The following is a 23,139-nucleotide window of genomic DNA, read 5'->3' as shown; positions in this document are numbered from 1 at the left end:
AAGAACCAACTTTTGATTTCATTGGTTTTCTCTATTTTGTTTCATATTTTATTTATTTCAACTTTCATCTTTATTATTTCTTTCTTTTTTTTTTTTGCTTGCTTTTCATTTAATTTTCTCTTTTGTCTTAAGGAACAGCTTGTGTTATTGATTTAAGACCTTTTCTCCTTTTTCTAATCTCTAGGTGCTTAAAGGTATTATAAGTTTACCTCTATGCACTGCTTTAGCTGCATTCCATAAATGCTGATATCTTGTACTTTAGTTTTCATTCAGTTTCATCTATTTTCTAGTTTCTCTTGTGATTTCTTCTTTGATTCATGGGTGTTTTGGAGGTGTGTTCTTTAATTTCTAAATATTTAGGGTTCAATTTTGTCTTAGAGAACACTCTTTAAATGAATTTATGTGACTTGTTATATAGCCCAGTATGTTTCTATCCTGGAGAATGTCCTATCTATGCCTGAAAAGAGTAATGTGTATTCTGCTTTTGTTGGGTAGAGTGTTTTAAAATCTCCATTAAGTCAGTTTGTTTGAGTGTTGTTCAGGTCTTCTATATTTTTGCCAACTTCCTATTTAGTAGTTCTGTCAATTACTGGGAGTGTAGTATTTTAATTTATGACCATAGTTGTTGAATCTTTGACATTTTCCAGTTGTCAGTTTTTCTTTTCATGTATTTTGGGGTTCTTGTGTTAGGTGTGTATACATTTGTAACTATTATATGTTCTTAATGTATTGACCCTTTTATTGTTATTAAATGTTTTACTTTATCTCTAGTAATATTTCTTGTTTCTTAGGTATATTTTGTGACTTTTATAATAGCTCCTCAGCTCTCTTCTGGTTACTGTTTGCATGTTATACTGTTTTCCATCATTTTACTTTCAACCTATTTCTTCAAGTCTAAAATATATCTCTTGCAGACAGCGTGTAGTTGGATCTGCGTTTTTTATCCAGGCCAACAGTCTCTGCCTTTTGATTGCAGTATTTAGTCCATTCACATTTAATATTATTAATGATGTGGTTGGATTTATTTCAGCCATTTTGATGTTTGTTTTCCATATGTCTTTTATTTTTTTGTTCCTGTTTCTCCTTTACCATCTTCTTTTGTTTCAGCAAATATTTTTCAGTGTGCCATTTTAATTTCCTTGTTATTTATTTATTTATTTTTGCTATTATTAAATTATTTATTTACTGGTTGCTCTAGGGATTATAGTGTGCATCTTTACTTACCACAATCTTCTTCAGATTAATACTGACTTAATTCTGGTAAAATTAGTAACTTTGCCCCACTATAGCTTTATTTTCAACTTCTCTCTTTATGTTATAAACCCAAGAATACAGTGATATAATTATTGCTTTACAGAGTTTATCTTTTAAGGAAATTTAGAAAACAGAAAAATATATTAATATTATCTTTTATATTTACCCATGTGTTTTATTATTTCCAGTGATATTATTTCTTCCTATGGATTCAAGGTGCCATCGTATGTTACTTTTAATCTGAAGGGCTTCCTTTAGTATTTTTGTAAGGCGAGCCAGTTAGCAGCAAATTCTCGTCTTTGTCTATGGCTGTCCTTTTTTGACTAATTTGTGAAGGGTGGTTTAAGACTCCTCAGAAGATGGGTAGAAAAGCTTGATCACCCTGGCCATGTTGCCCTCACTATAGCTGTTGCTAGAACAGGGTTAAACTGGTTTCCTTTTTAATTTTTTTTTACAGGCATCTTCACTACAGTGTACTTCTGGGAGAGGAACCCCTTCTGCATCCTTTCTTCCTCTGCATTCTCTTAGAGCAGGGCTTCTCAACCTTGGCGCTATTGGTATTTTGGGCTGAATAATTTTTTTATGGAGTGAGCTGTTCTTTTCATTGTAGGATGTTTAGCAGCATCCCTGGCCTCTACCCACTGCATGCCAGTAGCACCTCCATCTCTCAGTTGTAACAGACAAAAATATCTCCAGACATTGCTCAGTGTCCCCCAGAGGTGGGAATGGAGAGAGTCTCCACCAGTTGAGAGCCACTGTATTAGAGGACTCCCAATGTCTTTTCATGCTCTATCCTACCTACCCCATTTTATTGCTACTCTTCTATATATCCTATTTGCTATTTACCGTGATCCTCCTTTCCTTTCATAGAGCACTGTGAGCCGATAGTGGTTACTCTACTGAGGATGAAGCCAGTTTCCTCATTGTGTCTTTTTTAAACATATGCTTTACATTCTGTAATGAGTACCTTATTCATCACATATTAGCATAAGCCAGTATTTTTATAAAGTTTACTGTCCAAAGATATAGGTTCTATAAAACAGAAAATATATAATAGTTTAGAAATACTAAGGGTTATCAATTGCTAGTTATTAATCTTTTTTTCCAAAATGGGTAAGAAAATTTTCATGAATGTTACTTTATAGAGACATAGTGGGAACATTCATGCTTGTTGTGTAGAAAAAAAAATGTGGTGTGTGGTTTCCACCAATGGATACTTAGCTAGGGTTTGTTTTTGTGTACCTGGCTGCTCAAAGGGATGGTAGGGATTTTGCTTCCTAAAAGTTTTTTTCCTGCTATTATGCAACTGTGGTGTTCCACCTAGCATGGGCTATATTAATGAAAAGTCATATATTCTGCTTTCATAATCGAAGAGCAGAACTTTGAATTACTTATTCTAGTAGAGGTGATCATTCAGACAGTATCTTCCAGTGTTCTCTTTAAGGTCAGTGAATAACTTATGGAATGACAGATTGGAGTTAGAGATGCAGTTTTTTTCTGTGGAAGAGATCTTTTCTCTTTGAAAACTTTATTTTTAAAACATTGTAATTTTCTAAAATTTTAAAAAAGTTTTTCACAAAGATGTGTATGTAAATAGAAAACCTATTAGTTAAGGAGTTGAGATTTATCCTTATTTCTGCCTGGGTTTGCTGTGTGGATGATTATAATCCTGTGAAGTATTTTACCCCATCCTCAGTAGCAGTTCCTGAGGTGCCTTATGACTCTACAGAGCTTATGAAGAAATGATTCACCAAAGAAATGTTATTGTAAAGAGGATAATTAGATTTGTCCAAATAGCTTTTGGACTTTCCCCCCTCAAATATTTCAGGCCATTGTTTTGAAAATCTGAAAGTTAGTCCTCTTTTTAACAAGCTGAGATGCTATTTCCTTATGGCAAAGTCTAACTAAGCACCTTTCCTGCATGAATAGCTGTGACCATAAGAATATGATGACTGATCTTATAAATATTTTTCAGTCAACAAATTCATTTTGTACATACTATATGCAAAGCATGGGGCTTCATATTAAAGGTAGAAAAGATATGACAAGTTTGAAGAATTCAGCTTATGAGAATAATCACGTGCAAATGTGCACTCCATACCTACCCCATAAAATAATTCAGTTTGATAGTGTGTATTTCAGACATTTTGCTTCTTAGTGTTGGAGTTTTTCTTTTTACTAAAGCTTCTGCTGTCTGGGTCAATTGCTGAATTTTATTTGCACCTATCTGTTTACACATTTATTGTGTGGCTTATAACATTTTCACTGCTTTGGTTTAATTATCTTATTTGTAGTTTATCAGTAAGCTATTTTTCTGAAATGGGTGGTCTGGAAAATTTAAAAAATCAGAATTGTTTATACTTTGCTGAGAGATACACGTTAAAGACATAAGCTGATAGCAGGGAAATATCTAAAATTATGAATCTCTAGATGTGGTGTGGTGTAATCATACATTTACGACTATGACCTTATATGTAATTTTATAAATTAATTGTCTGTTGGAAGGGATAGCAAACTTTTTCTCAAAGGATCTTTCTGCTGTTCAGAGTGAAAGCAGCCATAAACAATTCGTAAATAAATAGATTTTATATATGTACACACGTATACACAGATACACGAGGGGTCTTCAGAAAGTTCATGGAAAGGTTTTGTACTATCTTTTAATTCCATTTCTCCATGAACTCAAATGCATGTGCATATCTCCATCCATCCATATCATCAGTGAATGTACATAAAGAAATGGTATCTCATATTAATTCCTTTAGTATGGTAAGAGTATGGTAGACAGGTGGAAATATTTGTTGCCTAAAACAATAGGAAAGAAGTAAATCTTGTAAATAAAGTTTACATTAATTTTTTTAGACTAGTATAGTTTTAATTAATTATAATGTGTTAAGTTCACCTCTTGAAATTTTCTCTCAAGTATTCAGAAAATAGCTTGATATAGTGATAATCCCACTGATTTCTAGTCAGTTCACACATTTTGTGTGTGAGGGGTCACCCCCAGCACTGAGGTAGTTCAATTTATATTTTTTCCTTTAATCCCCTTATTAGTCTTAATTCCTCATTTATTTTATTTTATATTCTTGGAGTATTTGCTTAATAGTATAGCAGTGTGACAAAATAAAATTTACCTGAGTTTATCAAGCTATATAGTCTTTAATGATGATTTTAGATCTCTATCCCAAAAGATCGTTTTGTCTCCTTCCCTGACGATGATTGTTTCAGGCACTACCAGATGCTCCTAAGGCTGTTGATGCACCTAGTGATACTGGATGAAATGCTTGGCCATTTATGAGTTGAGAAATGACAGTGAACTGTTGAGGCAGTTGTGCCCATTGGCAGTGCTGGCATGTGCTGTCTTTGTCTTTCCATCTTATCAAAGAGCATATCCTTTTAGTCTTATGTAGTTCTAGACAATGTTTGTCACTTGGGTTTGTTAGTATGGGACTTGGCTGGTCTCAGCAGAGCAGGGTCATGGTGCTACAGAGCTGGGGCAGTGATTAAGCTTCTAGGTCTAGCCTCAGTTAATTAATGGTGCACCCTCACCTACTGAGCTTTAGTCTGTGCACAAAACTAAGCTAGTATTTTCAAGTTGGCTTCCTAGTGGCAGGACAAAAGACATTTTTGTTAATCCTCATGAAATACGTTTTCTCCATTTTTTATTTTTGAAAGTGATTTTGTCATAATGTCTCATTCTGGGTTCTGCCAAAGATCCTTTAGTGAACCAAACATGGCTGAATTAAGATTTATACATGAGAAACTTTTATTTGTAGGGTTTAGGAAGAATTACTGTGAGTGATAGGTTGCCAAATTCATTAATAAAATTTGTATCCCTAAGTTCAATATATTAGTGTTAAAATTGCATCACTTTCATTGATCTTTTTGTTTGTGCTACAGTCTTGTTTACTGTCATTATAATCCATTGATTTTTTTAATCTGTGAAGTGAAAATTATAATTTTTAAATTTTTTTGGCAGCTGGCCATTATGGGGATCTGAACCTGTGACTTTGGTGTTACCAACAGGAAGTGAAGATTATTAATGGAAATTATATTACTAACTTTTATAGCAATGGTGTCTGTAGTAATGTTGCCACTAATTCTTTTACCTCTGATTTTTATTTTCCCAACAAATTGCAGATTATTAAAAGCTAGCTTATGATTAATTTTTCTGCATAACATTTCATAAGAATAACTTATATATTAATTGCATGATATACTGAAATATTTTATTAACTCTAAATGCAGTCTAAGAATTGGAAACCTGCTATTATCCAGTGTAGGCTGACGGAATTGATTCAATTGGTTTTCCCTTTTCTTTTTGTTTTCAATCTCATTTATTCAAGAGCTAGCGATTGATTTTGTCTTTCCTTGTAGGAAAGATTCGTTTTTAAGAGATTTTTTTCCTCATTCAGTTCCTCGTAAAAGAAATTTTAGTTCTAAAAATGCTTTTTCCTCTACATAACTAAGTAAACACTATACTATGTCATTCCTAGGTTTGAGTTCTGGGAAGATTTTGAGGAAGACCATGGGAAAGGTAGAGAGAATGGCTACCAGAGTCTTCATAAGGTGCTAGAGCCTTTCCTTCTCCGGAGAGTCAAAAAAGATGTGGAGAAATCCCTTCCTGCCAAAGTGGAACAGATTCTCAGAGTGGAGATGTCGGCACTTCAGAAACAGTATTATAAGTAAGTTCTTGTCTAGGTTAGGCCTAAAGAGATTGAGATCAGTACCATGAAGACATTAGACAGATAATTGACAATTAATTAAACTGTGCTTTTTTCAGTGAGGACTCCCAGATTTAAGTAGTAGTTTATTTAGTCAGAAAAATGGAGTTTTATTACTCTTTTTTATTTGGGTAAGTGAGAATTTGCACAGCACTTTTCATTATTTAATTGGTATGCAGTATACATGAATATTTAGTGTTAATCTCCCTGCCAATAAATAGGCATATTTTACTTATTCATATATATATCTTCTCTGCCATTTACTTCCATAACTTATTAAGCTTCCGCAGTGTGTCAGGCATTGTGCCAGATACTGGTACTATGAAGATGAATGAAACATGAAGCCTTGTTGTGTGTTAGGGAATACAGACTAGAAACAAAAAATTAAAGCACATCGTTGTTTAATAATGGTGGCAGTGCAAGGGCCTATATGAGTTCAGAAGAAGCGATCATCTCTGCATTGCAAGGTGAATACTCTTTTCTTTCTAGCATTCCAAGTGACATGGGCAAGTCATATGCTTGGTTTAGGTTAGATGACATTAAAGCCAAAGTAGTAAGTTTGGGATAGAAGTTGGTATATAACTTGTCATGGGCTTTAATTTTGATTATTTAAAGTTAGAAGATCTGGAATGAGTGGATAACTTTTTGGCCTTTTGGCCAAGATCAAGTGTGGAATAATTGGAACTAATTGTATTGCCATGAAAATTATAGTCTTTTTAAGTTAGAGGTCTGGTAATCTTTCCAATAGCATTCCTTGCTTATTACAATTAATATAACTAAATAAAAATAAGATTTTAATTTTCAAAAATTACTATTTTTTAAAGATATTTTTATTATGCAAAATTTCAAATACATATGAAAATAGAATAGTATGTACTCGTGTACCCATAATGTAGCTTCAGCAGTGGTCAGTTTATGGCCAGTATTCATCTTTATCTTTTCTCTTTTTTGGGGGTGTTTATTTTAATTGACATATTATAATTACATATAATTATGGGGTACAGTCTGATATTTTGATACATATATGTGTTGTGTAATGATCTGGTCAGGGTAGTTAATGTATCCATCAACTAACTCATGCATTTGTCACTCCTTTGTGGCAAAAACATTCAAAAGCCTCTTGTCTAGCTATTATGTAATATGCAAAACTTAACTATTAAATGTAGTCATCCTACTGTGCAGTAGAATACCAGAACATATTTCTCGTATCTAACTGTAATTTTGTACCTGTTAGCCAACGCCTCCCTGTTTTCCCTCCCTCCCATCCCTGCCCCAGTCTCCAGTAACTACTGTTCTATTCGCTGTCTCTATAATATCAACTTTTTCAGATTCCTTATTCAAATGAGATTATGTGGTATTTGTCTTTCTGTGCGTGGCTTACTTAACATAATGACCTCTGAGTCTATCCATGTTGCCACAAGTGAAAGGATTTCATTCTTTTTTTATGGCTGAAAGGTATTCCATTGTGTATATATACCACATTTTTTAATTCATTCATTTATTGTTGGACACTTAGGTTGATTCCATTATCTTGGCTAGTGTAAATTGTGCAGCAGTAAACTTGAGAGTGCAGATATCTGTTTGACATACTGACTTCATTTCTTTTGGGTGTATAATGCGATTGCTGGATCATATGTTAGATTTTGAAATTTTTAGGAACTTCCTTATTGTTTTCCATTATGGCTGTACTAGTTTACACTTCCACCAGGGAGTGTACAAGGGTTCCCTTTTCTCCTTGTCAACACTTGTTTTCTTTGATCTTTTTGATAATAGCCATTCTAACTGGAGTTGTTTTCATTTGCATGTCCCTGATGATTAGTGATGTTGAACATTTTTTCATATGCCTGTTGGGCAATTTGTATGTTGTCTTTTGAGAAATGTGTATTTAGATCTTTTGCTCATTTCTCCATTGGGTTATTTGTTTTTTTGCTGCTGCTGTTTAAATTCCTTAAATATTCATGACATTAAACCCTTGTCAGATGTGGTTTGCAAATATTGTCTACCATTCTGTAGGTTGTGTCTTCACTCTGTGAACAGTTTCCTTTGATGTGCAGAAGCTTCTGAGTTTGATGTAATCCTGCTTGTCTGTTTTTGCCTTTATTGCTTGTGCTTTTGACATCTTATTTAAAAAATCCTTGCCTAGCTCCGTGTCATAGATTGTTTCCCATGTTTTCTTCTAGTATTTTCATATTTTCAGATTTTACACTTAAATTTTTAATCCATTTTGAGTTGATTTTTGTAAATGGTGAGAGATAGGAGTCTAGTCTCATTCTTCTGCTAGTGGATATCCAGTTTTCTCAGCATCATTTACTGATGAAACTGTCTTTTTTCCAATATGTATTCTTAGCACCTTTGTCAAAGATCGGTTGACTGTAAGTGTGTGAATTTGTTTCTGGGCTCTCTATTCTGTTCCTTTGGTCTGTGTGTCTGTTTTTATGCCAGTACCATGCTGTTTTGTTTACTATTGCTTTGGGTAGAATAGCCATTTAACAATATCAATTCTTCCAATCCATGAACATGGGATATCTTCCCATTTATTTATGTTCTCTTCAGTTTCTTTCTTCAGAGTTTTATAGTTTTTAATGTAGAGTTTTTTCACCTTCTTGGTAAAGTTTATTCCTAGATATCTTATTTTGTTGTTGTTGTTGTAAAAGGAGTTATTTTCTTGTTTTCTTTTTCAAATTGTTTGCTATTAGTATATAGAAATGCTGCTGACTTTTGTATATGGATTTTTGTATCCTGAAACTTTACTGAATTCATTTATTCTAACAATTAGTTTGCTCTTTTTGTTTTTTGTTTTTTTGTTCTAACAGTTTTTTGGTGGAGTCTTTAGGGTTTTCTGTATATAAGATCATGTTGTGTGCAAACAGGGACAGTTTGACTTCCTCCTTTCCAATTTGCCCTGCCCCCCCAATTGTTTTGAAACATTCCAGGTGCATATCATAAATTCATAAATGTTTTAGTATGCGTCAGTAAAAGATGAGGATTCTTTTTGTTTTGTTGTTGTTAAGTGTAAATTCAATGCTGTTATCATGCTTTAAAAAAAATCTAATTTTTTAAGAGTTTTGTAATGTCCAGTGAGGGTTTACATTTTCCTGGTTTACATACATGTGCATGCACACGCACATGCATGCACACACACATGACATTTTACTTGTTTGTATTGGGAAATATAAACTCTATGCAAACTCCATACATCATGGTTGCTTGCTGTGTCTCTTTTAAGTTTATTTTAATCCATTTCTTTTTTCCGGCCTTGTAAATTTTGAGTGAATACACTGAGTTTATGTTCTGTGTATTTTTCTCAGAGCCTGTATTTTGCTGATTCCAGCTCTATGACATCATTTAACATTTTCCTCTGGGACCCTGTGTTTTCTATACACTCATACATACATGTAGACACTTGCTTAGACTCAGGTTCAGTGTGACCACAAGTATTTCATAGTATACAAAGATATATTCTTTCTGTGGAGATTGTCTTTCTTTTTGTGATGTTAGCAACTATTGATGACCATTACCTAGATCCATTAATTCATTAAGGATTACAAAATGTTGCTATTTCCAAATTTATTACACTTTTGTTTATTGGGTGGAATACTTCTATACAAAAAAACTTTCCCATATCAATTGAGGAACAGTTCATATATGAAAGGCAGAATAAACACATGATTATTTTCAGTTTTTACCATTTTCAAAGGAAAATATCTTACCTAAGGTTTTGATCAATGAGATTTATTTTGTTATAATTATTAATTCATCAATTAAACATATTTGTTTTTCATTGTATTGCAGTTTTTATCCTTACTCATGCTCTCATGGCCCATTTTTGGGCAGTGGGAGCTTATTCAGGTTGGTTCTCTGAGTCCTTTTTACATGATCCTAGCAGTAGTTAGCTTCTTTGCTATCTGGAGTGTTAAAGTGTCCCATATTTACATTTCCTGACCCAGAACTAGTCAGCCATATATTCAACAAATTCTGCATACTCTTACTGGCAAATGATATTTGAAGACCACAAACTGAGACCTGAGTGTTCTTCGCATCTGCAGTGGACAGTAGTTTGATAGGCATTTACAGTGTATGGGATTAAGAAATTTTTTAAAGATTAAAAATACATCATGAATTTTAAAATTAAAATAGTACTACAGAGATTTTATTTGATATTATTGACCTTATACCCATACTAAAAAATCTCATCTTTCAACTATACCAACCTAATTCATTCTACACATACCATATTCTTAGAACAACAGTAACAGTATTACCACCACCAATAGATTAAGATTTTTTTTTTTACTGTATTTTTTTGTTTTACTTTTTAAGGTATATATATTCCACTAGAAATGTAAAGAAGTCTTAAGGCACTTAAGGTAGCTTTTCTTTTGTGTGTTTAAGCCACCAATGGATACATGTTTGTTTATTTCATTTTAGTTTTGATTTTTAGGGATTGCTTTGTTTAATTTTGTTTTATAATTTTTTATAACATTTATAGATTCCAAAGGCAATGTTACAAAGCCTGGCATGTTCAAAGAAATCTCGCTTCTATCCCTGTTCCCTCCATACTAGTCCCTATTTCCCCATAGGTAATTAATAATATTTTAAAAATCATTTTAATGTTTTTCCTTTTTTATATTTTAATTTTTGAATATAAGCAAATGGATTTTAAGTTAACTGCCTCCCTTCTCAGAAATGGTAGCATACTGTACATGTTTCTCTGCCTTACATTTTGCATGTGATGATGTGTGCTGAAGAGCATCCCATAGTAGATCATACAGATATTACTCATTTTTTTTTTTTTTTTTAATAATTGCATAGTATGATATTGTGGATCTAGTATAGTTTACTCAACCGTTCCCAAATTTTAAACATTTGGATTGTTTAAAATATTTTGCTTTCGTAAATAGTGCTGCAGTGAAAATCTCAGGATAGATTTCTCAAAGTGTGATTACTAAGAGAAGTGTAAAGAATTTTCACTACTCAGTAAAAACTACTTTTAATATTTGGGGCATATAGTTAAGGATTATACATGCATATGTGCATATATATACATATATATATGTTTGTGTTTTTATATATATATTTCTCCTCCCCTCATTCCAAATTTGGGTATAAAACATACTTACGCCATGAGCATTTTATCATATAAAAGACTTTTACAATAGTTAAAATGGGTATATAGCTTCTATCTCATGGTATATCTTGTTTTATTTAACCAATCTCCTATTGTTAGCTTATTTCCAACTTTATATTGCAATAAAGAATGCTTCAGTGACAATCCTTGTTTTACACACACACACACACACACACACACACACACACACACACACACACACACACACACACACACACACTCTCTCTCTCTCTCTCTCTCTCTCTCTCTCTCTCTCATATAGTCAAGCACCGCATAACAAAACAATGTTTTAGTTGATGACAGACCACATGGATTATGGTTATATACCATCTAGATTTGTGTAAGTGCATTCTATGATGTTTTACAGTGATGAAATTGCCCAGTGATGTCTTTCTCAGAAAGTATCCCCATTGTTAAGCAGTGCATGACCGTACATACGTAAGTGTGTGTGTGTATGTATATGTAAGTATATACACATATATGTAAACATGTGTGTGTATTTATACATGTATATATAGAGAGAGGGCTGTTTCCTGTTAAATTTTCTGTGTTGAGCAAGGTCAAAATACCCAATACAACTGTTAACGTTCCAGTTCTGACTGGAGATGTGAAGGATCATAGTTAGGTGGCAGGTGATGCAAAATAAAATATCTCTCCTGCTTTTTAACATTATTAAGTTCTTTTTTCTTTTTCTCAATACTACTTTTTCTTAAAATCTTCTGATATTCACAACTCTTTGTTTCTTTGAATCTAATAATACCATTATCATTTTAATTTGCAGATGGATTCTGACCAGGAATTATAAGGCTCTTGCTAAAGGAACAAGAGGCAGCACATCTGGTTTCCTTAATATTGTGATGGAACTGAAAAAATGTTGTAACCACTGCTACTTGATTAAACCCCCTGAAGAAAATGAAAGGGAAAATGGACAGGAGATTCTTCTGGTGTGTAGTTTCTCTTGTTCATAATTAGTTTCTCAGAAACAATTTAGATTCTGTAAATACTTTTAATCAAAATGTTACTTTTTCTCCTTGATGACTCTTCAGTCAGCATCAAAAGAAGCTTTAAAAACAGGTGAGAAAAGTTAAATAACTAGGATAAATCTGGAAAGTATAGTTTTACAGATAACTTGTAAAAAGGATATTTCAGGAATTGCTGGTTAGCCAAGGGCATCTAAAAGCTTAAAGATGATTTAAAAAATATGAATTCTTAGAGATTAAGGAGAGATTGAAGTATGTGTTTGAAAGTCATGATTTTAATGTCTTTTAAATCTTCAGTCCCTGATTAGGAGCAGCGGGAAGCTGATTCTATTAGACAAACTGTTGACAAGACTTCGAGAAAGAGGCAACAGAGTCCTTATCTTCTCTCAGATGGTGAGAATGTTGGATATCCTAGCCGAGTACCTAACTATTAAACACTATCCTTTCCAGGTAAGGTGGTTCAGGAATTGGGGTGTATATTTCTTTCTTTGTGTCCCTCCCTGGGTTGTGTGCTTTGCCTGCTAAAGCAGACAACAAAAGTTTTCTTGCTTGAAAAAAAATTGAGATTAAGGTTTTAGGAGTATCTTAATTTTTGCTTCCATGCCTTTAGTCTACCCTATAATGCAAATGGTCATGTGAAGGTTGTTCTTTATTTGGAGGGTAGGGATTTACGAAAGGAAAATTGGGCAATAGAAAAGTATGTTAGATGGTGTCTTATATTTCAAGTCTATGGTAAAAACAGAAAGAAGTGTGACCTGATTCCAGAATCCCAAATCCTAGAAAGAAAGAAAAAGAGAAATGGCAGTGTTGTATACTCACTACGAAAGAAGCTGACCCTGGCTATGGGAAAGCAGCAGAACAGTGCTACTTGAAACCTGGACATCCCCTGAAGCAAGTGATGATGGCTTCCCCTCTTCTCTGAGGAATTGTGTGTCTTCACTCAGTTATCTTCTATGGGGAAAAAGAGTTTCCCGGATGTTTAATCTATGGGAAACTTATCTCTGATCCATTTATAGAGATGTAGACATGTATGCAAATTACCATAACTCTTGGCATAGTGTCTTTATAGTGCTTTGATATTTAAAATTTATTTTAAAAAATTATTTTTCTTTTTAAACTTTGAATGGTTGGACTGTTCTAACAACTCATATAATATTATGCTGGTATTGAAGAAATTTGGAGTCAACAGATCCAGCTTTAAGACTCACTAATAGTTTGTCTTTCAGAATACCATGAAAGGCATTGTTATATCCATAATATCTTGTGTGGTCTTTTATCAGCTATTTCAGAATATTGCTTAATACTGTGGTAGCTATTGATAAACAAACAGTACACTACAAAAAGACAGTTATCTCTCAGTGCATCTGATCTCTGTGAGCTTCCATTTCTAGGTAATCAAATGATGTCAAGTAAATCAAGAATGCATTACTCTTCTTTCTAAGGAATTACTAAGCTAGGTCCTTCAGGCCTCTCATGCCTAATCAGTGATTTTTTTAGGTAATTGTCTTAATGTCTTCTATTAATGGGAGAGTTAGAAGGATGGAATTTTAGATTTTCTGATTTCACACATAGGCTGTGAGCCTGTCCTTTACACATATGTTTGGTATAAGGCTCTGAACAGGGTTGTAGTTAGTGAGAAAGAATAAAGGGGCATCCCATGTGTAAGTTGATTTGAGTTCAGGCAGCTGTAGGGCTGGTGGACAGAGCTCTGGGGATATGCAGGTCCTTCCACAGACTCTGCCACTAGCCAGTCACCTCTTGGGTCAGCTTTGCCTTGTCTAAAATGAGGTATTTTGTTCATCTCAAGAGGTGGTTTTGAGGTGATGAAATGTGAAAATGATTTTAAAAAGTAAGAAATGCAGCACGTAGGTAATACTTCTTTAGTATTTGTTTTATGTATTATGTAGTTTTGCTATGGTGACATTGTTTCATACCTAGAACTGACATATGCTTTAATAAAAGAATTGTATGTACTAGTAAATGCCAGAGGCTCTCTCGAATTGATGATGTAGTTTGGTTGCTTGAACACATTACTCTGATTTCAAAGTGTAATTTTTTGAAAAGCTGGGATATATTATCAATTAATTTTAATATTTTTAATGTTTCAGCGAAATATTTTCCAAACAAAATTATGTAAATAATTTTTTGGTTTGTGTAGCACTTAACAACAGTGATACTTTTAACCATGTTAGCTAAGGAGCATCATTTTTCTGCAGGAGTTAATTACTAGGTGACGAGTGGTACTATTTCGTAATCTCTTTAATACCTGCAGATGTAGAAGTAAATCAAGCCTCTAAGCACAGGCTGTGTTTTCATCTTTCTCTTTAGAGGTCCCGGCAGCCATTTTGATTCTTGTATAAACCTAGACAGCCCTTTGAATCAAGCTTCTGACCTGTGCTTGTAACTAGAGCACTTGGGTCAAATAGAGTATGCTTCTTAAGCACAGCTCCTTCATAACACTTTGCCAGTGCATTCCAGTTATTTTTATTCAGTGGGTGTTCAGGTGATAAAGGTTGCAAGTCTGGTGTTCTATTCTGAGTGTTGGTGATCTTCCTACCTTATGATTTTCTTGTTTATTTTTACAGCGTCTGGATGGTTCCATCAAAGGAGAAATCCGAAAACAGGCACTGGACCACTTCAATGCAGATGGGTCTGAGGTACACAATGCATGGCTTTGTTATTTGGGCAACTTGAGCTCCGTATCAAGGGTAAAGTGTTTCCAACTTAATGTATTGTTTCAGAAACAATTTGCAACGCAGTTTCTTGCCTTGCAAAGAGAATGAGAAATCCCTAACATAAAAGAGGCCTATTTGGTTGTCATTTCAAAAAAGCATACACGTGTTTGTTCATCTCCCTTGGTCTGGATAGAGTAGTTCTACAGTGGCTTCTAGATACCAAATTTCTGGCCCTGGAAGAGCAACAAGGCAAGAGTCAGGGGTTGCTGGCCAGTAGGATTAATTTTGACATGTGTATTGTATCAGAAGGTTCTGATCTGTTCTTTTTTGGTAACTAAGGCTTAAATGTGTGTTTGACACATCTCGGATTTGCTGGACCCCTAATACGATGTGCTTAACAGCAACATTTTAAAATCAGTAAGTGTCCAGCCTGGATTTGGCATTGTAAACTATTTTGTTTTGGTGGCACATCTAGTAGAGCTCCTTAGGATAAACTAGACTATGATAACATAGTAGTTTGTGCACATATATTATCAGATGCCATGGGATTTGAGAGAAGCAGGGGAGAAGGACTTTAGTGTAAATAAAACTAATAATGTGTAGAGATAAAGGAATCAGTGGAGAGAGCTGGAAGTAGAATGAGAAGTGTTTTAGAGAGAACGTTAATTTCTGGAGCCTGGGCTAGTATATTTTTATAGATAGAACAGACTTACCTTTCTGCTTTCTGCTTTCTGAAGAGCTTTAAAAACTCTTAATGTCCTTGCCTGTTATTACAGAATGCCAGGCCTTCTATTTCCAGATTCACAGAAATCCTAGTTTGCTTCTCCTTGAGGGGCTTAGGGCATGAATCTATTCAGAAGCAAGGGTCTGTATTGTGAAGGATAAGAGGAATTGAATTACTAAAAACATTGGTCATTATCTAATTCCCATCTCTCTTTCCCTCTTCCTGATTTCCTCAGCTGTAAAATCATGACGATTTCATACCTACTTTATAATATTGCTGTGAGGATTAAATTTAGTAATCAACATAAAGGGCTGACCACATTGCCTGGCACATAGTAAGCACTTGATAAATGTTAGCTATTTTTATTATATAGTGTTTGTTGAAATTGTTTTTCAGTAATTCAGTAGTGTTCCCTACTCTTAGTTTAAAAAATAGTATAAGTTGAATGTTTTATATTGCCCCTTCTCAGGAAAAAAAAAGTTGCTTTTTGCATAGCTTTCAATTGATTCCCTCTCCTCCTATGGCTATATATAGACTACAAGTTCTTTACTATTTTCTGCAGTCTTTAAAAAGTTAAATATTTATTATTGGGGGAAATATTATATACCCATTTTAGGAAATTTGTAAGATGGTAAAAGGTACAAAGAAAAAAATTGTACAATACCCTGACACCTTGTTATTCACATCATTTCGGTGTATTTCCATTCATACTGTATGGAACCATTTATTTCTTTATATGTTTACGTAATTGGAATCATGCTTCATACAGTTTTACTTTTAACTTTTATTCAAAATTATACTTTGAGCATTTTTCCCGCATCATTAAAAATTTTATAAAATTTTAGTTTCTAATTCTTCATGACTGTACCATTATTTACTTAACCATTCTATTAATGTTGGATGTTAAGAAGGTATGAGCATTTTTAAATGATTTTTGATACATTTTGCTAAATTACTTTTCTAAAACAATTTATGTTCATACTGTTTATGTACGAATATTCCCATTTTACCTCACCCTTAGTAGCATTTTCATAATTTTTTAACTTTGGTCAACTTGAGAATAGACATAAACACATTATAATTCTTATTATCTTTGATAAAGTGACATTGAAATTGTGTATATGATCATTCAAACCCCAGGTTTTATTTAAGTTTTAGATATCTCATCCTAAACTGTCCACTGTTTATCTTTAGACTTCTCTTCAGAGTTAGTGTCACTTGGTGTTTCACCCCAGGATCACAGACTATGTGCCTAGACACACCTGTTGATCAGTTCTTTATTGGAGTTGTTGAAAGTTCTTGTGAGGCAGCTGTCTCCATTTTTGTTTCTATGGCATAATGCTGTTGAATGTGATTATTAGAACATGGAGACCTTTTTATTTCACTCATCTATATATACATTAAATACAGCCATTTATCAAGATGTAGCCCCATATTACCAGTTTTTGAGTGCCACTTGTGTGCCAGAATGTTGTCACCTTTTGACATCTGTGATCAAATTCCTTGAAAATAGAAATCCTCTTGGCTTTTTTTTCTGGTACGTATAGTTTATTCTTTTCCTCTTGCACCCATCTTTTTCTGAGCACTCAGACTCAGGCAGGTATACCGTTCCTGCCCAGTCTCTATTATTATTGTTGTGGAAGCTGGAATATGTCAGTGCCTGGGTCTTTCCCACACACCACTCTTCAGCCAAACATGCTCTGGTTTTCTTTGTACATGTTCTGTGGTGATTGAGGATCCTGTGCTTCTCAACAGTTCCAATATGTGATCTGTTTAGTGCAGTGTTTCTGTATTCTTCACCAGCCTAACAAATGGATGAACATTTACATAATAAAGTATTTTTGTTTATACTAACTGCCTTATGTGGCATAATCTACCTTTCCCCAGAAAATAAATGTCTAGGTAACTTGCTGGAATGATCCTCATGATAATTAAATTTGTCTTTTTTTTTTTTTGGTTGACTTCTTGTATACTAGTTTTAATCAGGAGATAACACTAATTCTCTTGCTCCTGTTGTCTTATTAGATTCTACTTTATGCCTTTGTGCACTGCACTGATTCTTTCTCTTAATCAAATGAAAATTCACTCTGCCATCAAGTCCCTGACATTTTTTTAGCCTCCATAAAGTTTGTCCATCATATCTCACTTTTCTTCACACCTGCAGGGGTTTCCAGGTATAAGGGCTTATTGGACTGTGAAACTGTTTCTGAGAAGGCCACTGCATAAAGTAGTATATTGCATTGTGTACAGGACTTCTGTTTCCTGCTCTCGACAAGGGCTGGTGGCCTGGGAATCAATTTGGCTTCAGCGGACACAGTTGTCATCTTTGACTCTGACTGGAACCCCCAGAATGACTTGCAGGCACAAGCCCGAGCCCATAGAATTGGTCAGAAAAAGCAGGTCAGTAGGGAGATGCTTCTGGATATGGCTTTGGAGTGGGGAGAAAAGGGGATTTATTCAGCATTTTCAGGATGCTTGTAAAATGCTTTTTTTTAAAACCTATTTTGCTTTCATTTCCCCCAAGTGTTGATTTCTGTTTTTTAACTAGTACAGAGAACAGTAGATGTCTTTGGGCCTAAGATGAACCTAGTAAGGAACTTTCCCTCTCTTTGAGGAGTAAATCGCCCGTGGCTTTCTATATGTTTACCCCAAGAAAGATATATGATGAATAGACTTAGAACTGAACTTTTTCTCCATTTTAATATGGAGAAGTTGTTAAATATTCTAGCATTGTTCCGTATGGTCTGTTTTTATTATATATGACGGTGTTAGCTCTGAGGAACATTGAAAAGCCACATGCTGGTTTCTTTCATATATGAATCTCAAAGTCTGTTCTAATATTGGGTAACTCATAAGTTTCGTACTTTGCCAAAGATTCAGTTTTTGGGAAACTTTCTGTTAGTGAAACTGATTATTTTTAGCAAGATATTTATCATTAGAACAAGGCTGTAATAACACATCTTTAGAGGCAATTTTATTTAATAATGTAACCTGCTGCGGATAGTAAAAATACTACATCTACTTAAGCTCCCTACTTGGATGGATAGCTTACAGTTATTTATGGCAGTAGAGAAACGAATCTTTTTTTTCTTTTTTTTTTTTCCCCTTCTTGGTTTTTGACAGAGGTAACCTTTTTCCTTTTTTTTTCTTTCTGACTTTTCTTTTCTTTCTTTCTTTTTTTTTATTAAGCATAAACATAACGTTTCCTTTTCCTGCAGGTAAATATTTACCGCTTAGTTACCAAGGGGACTGTGGAGGAGGAGATCATAGAACGGGCCAAAAAGAAGATGGTGTTGGACCATCTGGTCATTCAGCGCATGGATACCACTGGCCGGACAGTCCTGGAAAACAACTCAGGAAGATCCAAGTAAGTGCCAGAAAGATTGGGGAGGGTAGGCAGAATCAAATTGACTTTACATCAACATTTGATATAATTCATTCTTTTGATAGGGTTCTGTACCACAGACGTCAGTCCATTCATTACCCGGAAAAGGCCAGGTCATAACCATAAGAAGGATGTTATTTTCATTTTATTCTGCTTTCCCTGTTTCTTCTTTTTTTGCCTATCAACTCTCAGCTTATGTGGTCTCCCTCTTTTTTTTCTTGCTCCTTTCTCTTGCCTTGCTGTTGGCTCCACGTGTGATATATGACACAGTAGCAGCAGTGGAGCTTTGTGTTGGGTTTTGACCTAGTACAATGTTGTCTTTGACTTTTCTTTTCTTTTCTTTGTTTTTCTGACTGGTAAGGGGATTGCAACCCTCGGCACAGTGTTGTCTGTGCCACGCTCAGCCAGTGAGCGCAACAGCCATCCCTATATAGGATCCAAACCCGCGGCCTCGGTGCAACCAGCGCCGCACTCTCCTGAGTGAGCCATGGGACCAGCCCGTCTTTGACTTTTCAGCAGTGAGCATCCACCAGACTGGATTGGTAGCTGTTTTTTTTTTTTTTTTTATTTTTAAACTGTTGGTAAAAATGTTTGTGTGGAGATTGTTGTGCTTTTTCTTAAGAAAACAGAAAGATTTAGAAGGAAAGTAGTGATATTTCACTTGACTTTAGGAGAGAACACAACCATTTCTCCTATGGAGTTTACATTTTAACCAGTTTGTTGAGTGTCTTCTGTGACTTCAAATGAATTCAAATTAGCTGTTCCTAAATGGAATGTTTTCAGATAATTTTTCATTCAAGTGGAGCCTAGATAAAAAAAGCTTGGCTCTTTAATTTTGGATTAGAGGTAAGAAAACTGAAAATTCTTGGTGAATGATAACTTTCTGAATCAAAGGGCAGAGAGAAGAGCTCTCTTCTTTCATGTTGTTAATCATCTTTCTTGCTTAACCATGTAATAGATAAGCCAACAGGACAGTAATTGATTTTCTAGTCTTGCTGTGTTAGGTTTACCATTATGGACTCAAGTTGTAGATAAAAAATGAAATATTTGAGAGATCATTTTTTTCTTGGGACAGAATTTATACTTTTACTAGTTATTTGACCCTTTTATGAAGGATAGTTATTCTGAAGTAGAACTCCTTAGAGGTTATTTGACATTCCTAACAGATTATATCTATGTTTTACTTCTACAGCTCAAATCCTTTTAATAAAGAGGAGCTGACAGCTATTTTGAAATTTGGAGCAGAGGATCTCTTCAAAGAAATTGAAGGGGAGGAGTCAGAGCCTCAGGTAATTAACAGTGAGGAAAAGGAAATTTTTTTGAGAAGTATCTTCTGAGTCAGAATTTTTCTGGAAGCAGATTCTCAGTCTGTGTAGAGGCTTTAATAAAGAAAGACTAATTACTTGAAGGATATAGTTTTATTATGAAGCTCAAAGCTCTTTCTGAATTGAATAGAAAAGAATGAATAAGCGTTCAAGGATTCTGTGCTTGAGGTTTTTTTCCCCCCAATTTTATTTCTTATAATTTCTGAAGTTTCACCTTGTCTTTTGTGTAAATAATAGTTCTAAACATTAGATATGAAGGATATAGAGCTGACACTGTAAAAGTAAATGGAGTATCAGAAGAATACTTTGCAACAAAGATATTCGCATCAAACATTTTCAGTAAGTGCTGGTCGCTGTTGCCTTTTTTACCAGATTTATGTTGCTTTTTTCCTCTTTTAGGAAATGGACATAGATGAAATTTTGCGCTTGGCAGAAACCAGAGAGAATGAAGTGTCAACAAGTGCGACAGATGAGCTTCTGTCACAGTTTAAGGTATGGGAGAGAGTTCTTAGCATTGATTTATTAACCGGTAATTATTAATGTCTATGAGCACTTTCTTTACCTCAGTTGGCTCATATCCTCAGTATCATTCTCTGCATTATAAGTATGTTGTGAATGTAGATTTTGCAGTCCTTCCCGTGAAGGTAACCACTGAAGTGGGCATCCTGCCCAGAGTCAGTGTGTAGGAGAAAAGAATTCTGTGAAGAGGGCTGAGAAAATGCCATCAGTGGGCTAGACGGAGAACCAGGACATGTGGAAACCAGGACATGTGGAGAGGGGTGTGGGAGACATTAGTAGATGCCAAGGAGAGGTCAGAGGTATGAAAACAGCAGGTGGCAATTAGAAAGCTCTTGATGGCTTGGTGAAATTTTTTTTCTAAGGGGAGACAAAGGGATGGTCAGTGGTGTCTGATATAATAGAAAATTAAATGAGATCAGGACAAAACACAGAAGCTGGGCACCAAACAAATAAGAGGTGACACCACTAAGTATATAGACGTTACTAAAAAGCTTAGTGAAGAGTACAGGGAAGTTAATGTGTGGGGTTAGAAGGGTCAAGCAAGGCAAGGTTTTTGAAAGATGCTATCATGTTTCTAGTTTGAGGACAGAAGTTGAGAATAGGGAGAATTGAAAGTTCTAAGGAAAGAAGATTTGATGGCACATTGTTACAAAAGAGACTAGAAGGGAAACAATCAAAAGCACTGATGGAGGATTTGGCCTTGGAAAGAAAAAGGAAAAGTACACTTTAGAGAAGAGGAGGAGAGAGAAGATGTGAGAGTTCAATTTGTGACCTTAATTACCAGTAAAGTAAGTGAGGTGTTTGCTGAGAAGTGGAAGAGATTTGGGTCAGCCATTAGTGGGTCTGGGAGTTGTGGGGAGGAACTTGATAGGGAGTCAGCTGAATTTAGATGATATGGCTTCATGTGGAGCCAAGTCAGAAGGGTCATAAGACTTTCTCCAGCAATACTTGAGGTCAGAGAAATTGGATCAGTTGGTGATCCCAAGGTGGGAGATTGGCTTGGGTGACACAGCAAAGTCAAAATGGAAAAGGTTTCCAAGATTCAAGTGAGAGCATGGTTGAAATGATTGACCATACGTAGATTGATTCCATGCAGGTTAGAGAAGCAAAAGAGACGTGGAGGTTACAATGATGGTTAGGTACAGTAGGCCCATTATGATTAAGGGTGAAGAGGGTAAAGTGTTTGGAAGGAAGCAGTATTGTGTGATGAGCTCCAAGGTTGGGCACAGGTACTTGTCTCTGTGGAAGAACAAGGAAGGAGTTGAGTGGGTCAAAGAGCTCTAGGATCAGAGTTAATGTGTCTGAGGATGCAGAGAATAGGGTGGAAAAGGACAGAAGTGAATTATTAGTGTTTGTCTTAGTTCAGGCTGCTGTAACAAAGTAACAAAGATTGGTACAAATTTATTTCTCACAGTTCTCAAGGCTGGAAGTTCAAGAGCTGGGTCAGGTTCTGGTGAGAGTCCTCTGCTGGATTTCAGACTGCTGACTTCTCATTTCCTCATGTGACAGAGAGAGGCTAGAGAGCTCTTTGGGGTCCCTTTCATGAGGGCAGTAATCCCATCATGAGAGCTTTACATCTAACTACCTCCCAAAGGTCCTGCCTCCTAATAACATCACATTGGGCGTTAGGATTTCAACATATGAATTTTGGAGGGACACTGACATTCAGTCCATTGCGCTGTTTCAGCTGGATTCCATCTCTGCACCTTTCTTAAACAAACGTAATCTTCATAATGGTGTCTTGGTCAGAATATTATGTGATTATTTAGGTATAAAATTTTCTACATATTACAGGTTATTCAAAAGTGGTCAGCATATTACTGGTTATTCTTGCTTTCCTAAAGCCTTTTTGGTCATTGTTTTAGCACCTGGTCAAATGATATGATTAACAGTAGGGGTCTGCTTACCCTAGGGGTTATTTTTTTTTTTCATTGATGGAATAGGAAGTCAGCTTTTATTCAGGAACACCAGTGACGTGAAAGAGAGATGTTAGGCAAATCCATCTCTTCAGTAAATCTGAAGGAAAACAGCCAGACTAAAACCATCTTTTCAGTAAACGTGAAGGAGAATGGTCAGACTAAAATCATCTCAAACACTCAGATTTACTAAGGGGTTTTTAAAGAGGGGTTTGAGGGAATGGAATGTGGGAAGTGAAAAGCAGGAGGGAGGGGGGTGTGAGCTGTGGGGGCTCCTTGCAAGGAGCCAGGAGCAAGGTCTTGCCAAGGCTCCATCTGGTTTCTGTTCCTATGTTTGATGTTATCTTAGCTCCTGCTGGATTTTGATTTGCTTCAGGGTGAAATCAGCATAGTTTATTGATGCCACCTTTGATTTCTCAGGGTCTGGATAGTATGTGTCTCGTGGCAAGTTTGGAACTCCAGGCTGACCGGAAAATGACATTCATTCTTTCATACAATTGCCTCCCTAT

At 35.2% G+C, this 23,139-nt stretch overlaps 1 protein-coding gene across 1 annotated transcript in view; it reads left to right on the top strand.

The window, feature by feature from the left end:
* Positions 1 to 23,139, top strand: part of CHD2 (chromodomain helicase DNA binding protein 2) — a 121,765-nt gene that overhangs the window by 52,833 nt on the left and 45,793 nt on the right. The window contains exons 17-24 of the mRNA XM_063089056.1: positions 5,751 to 5,939; positions 11,888 to 12,050; positions 12,384 to 12,536; positions 14,672 to 14,743; positions 17,736 to 17,885; positions 18,704 to 18,852; positions 20,063 to 20,159; positions 20,595 to 20,687. Coding sequence (XP_062945126.1) covers positions 5,751 to 5,939; positions 11,888 to 12,050; positions 12,384 to 12,536; positions 14,672 to 14,743; positions 17,736 to 17,885; positions 18,704 to 18,852; positions 20,063 to 20,159; positions 20,595 to 20,687 — 1,066 coding nt within the window. The remainder of the gene's footprint in view (positions 1 to 5,750; positions 5,940 to 11,887; positions 12,051 to 12,383; positions 12,537 to 14,671; positions 14,744 to 17,735; positions 17,886 to 18,703; positions 18,853 to 20,062; positions 20,160 to 20,594; positions 20,688 to 23,139) is intronic.

Source organism: Cynocephalus volans, chromosome 3, assembly GCF_027409185.1.
Source record: "Cynocephalus volans isolate mCynVol1 chromosome 3, mCynVol1.pri, whole genome shotgun sequence".
NCBI classification, from domain to species: Eukaryota; Metazoa; Chordata; class Mammalia; order Dermoptera; family Cynocephalidae; genus Cynocephalus; species Cynocephalus volans.
This window is presented reverse-complemented; position numbering and strand designations above follow the sequence as displayed.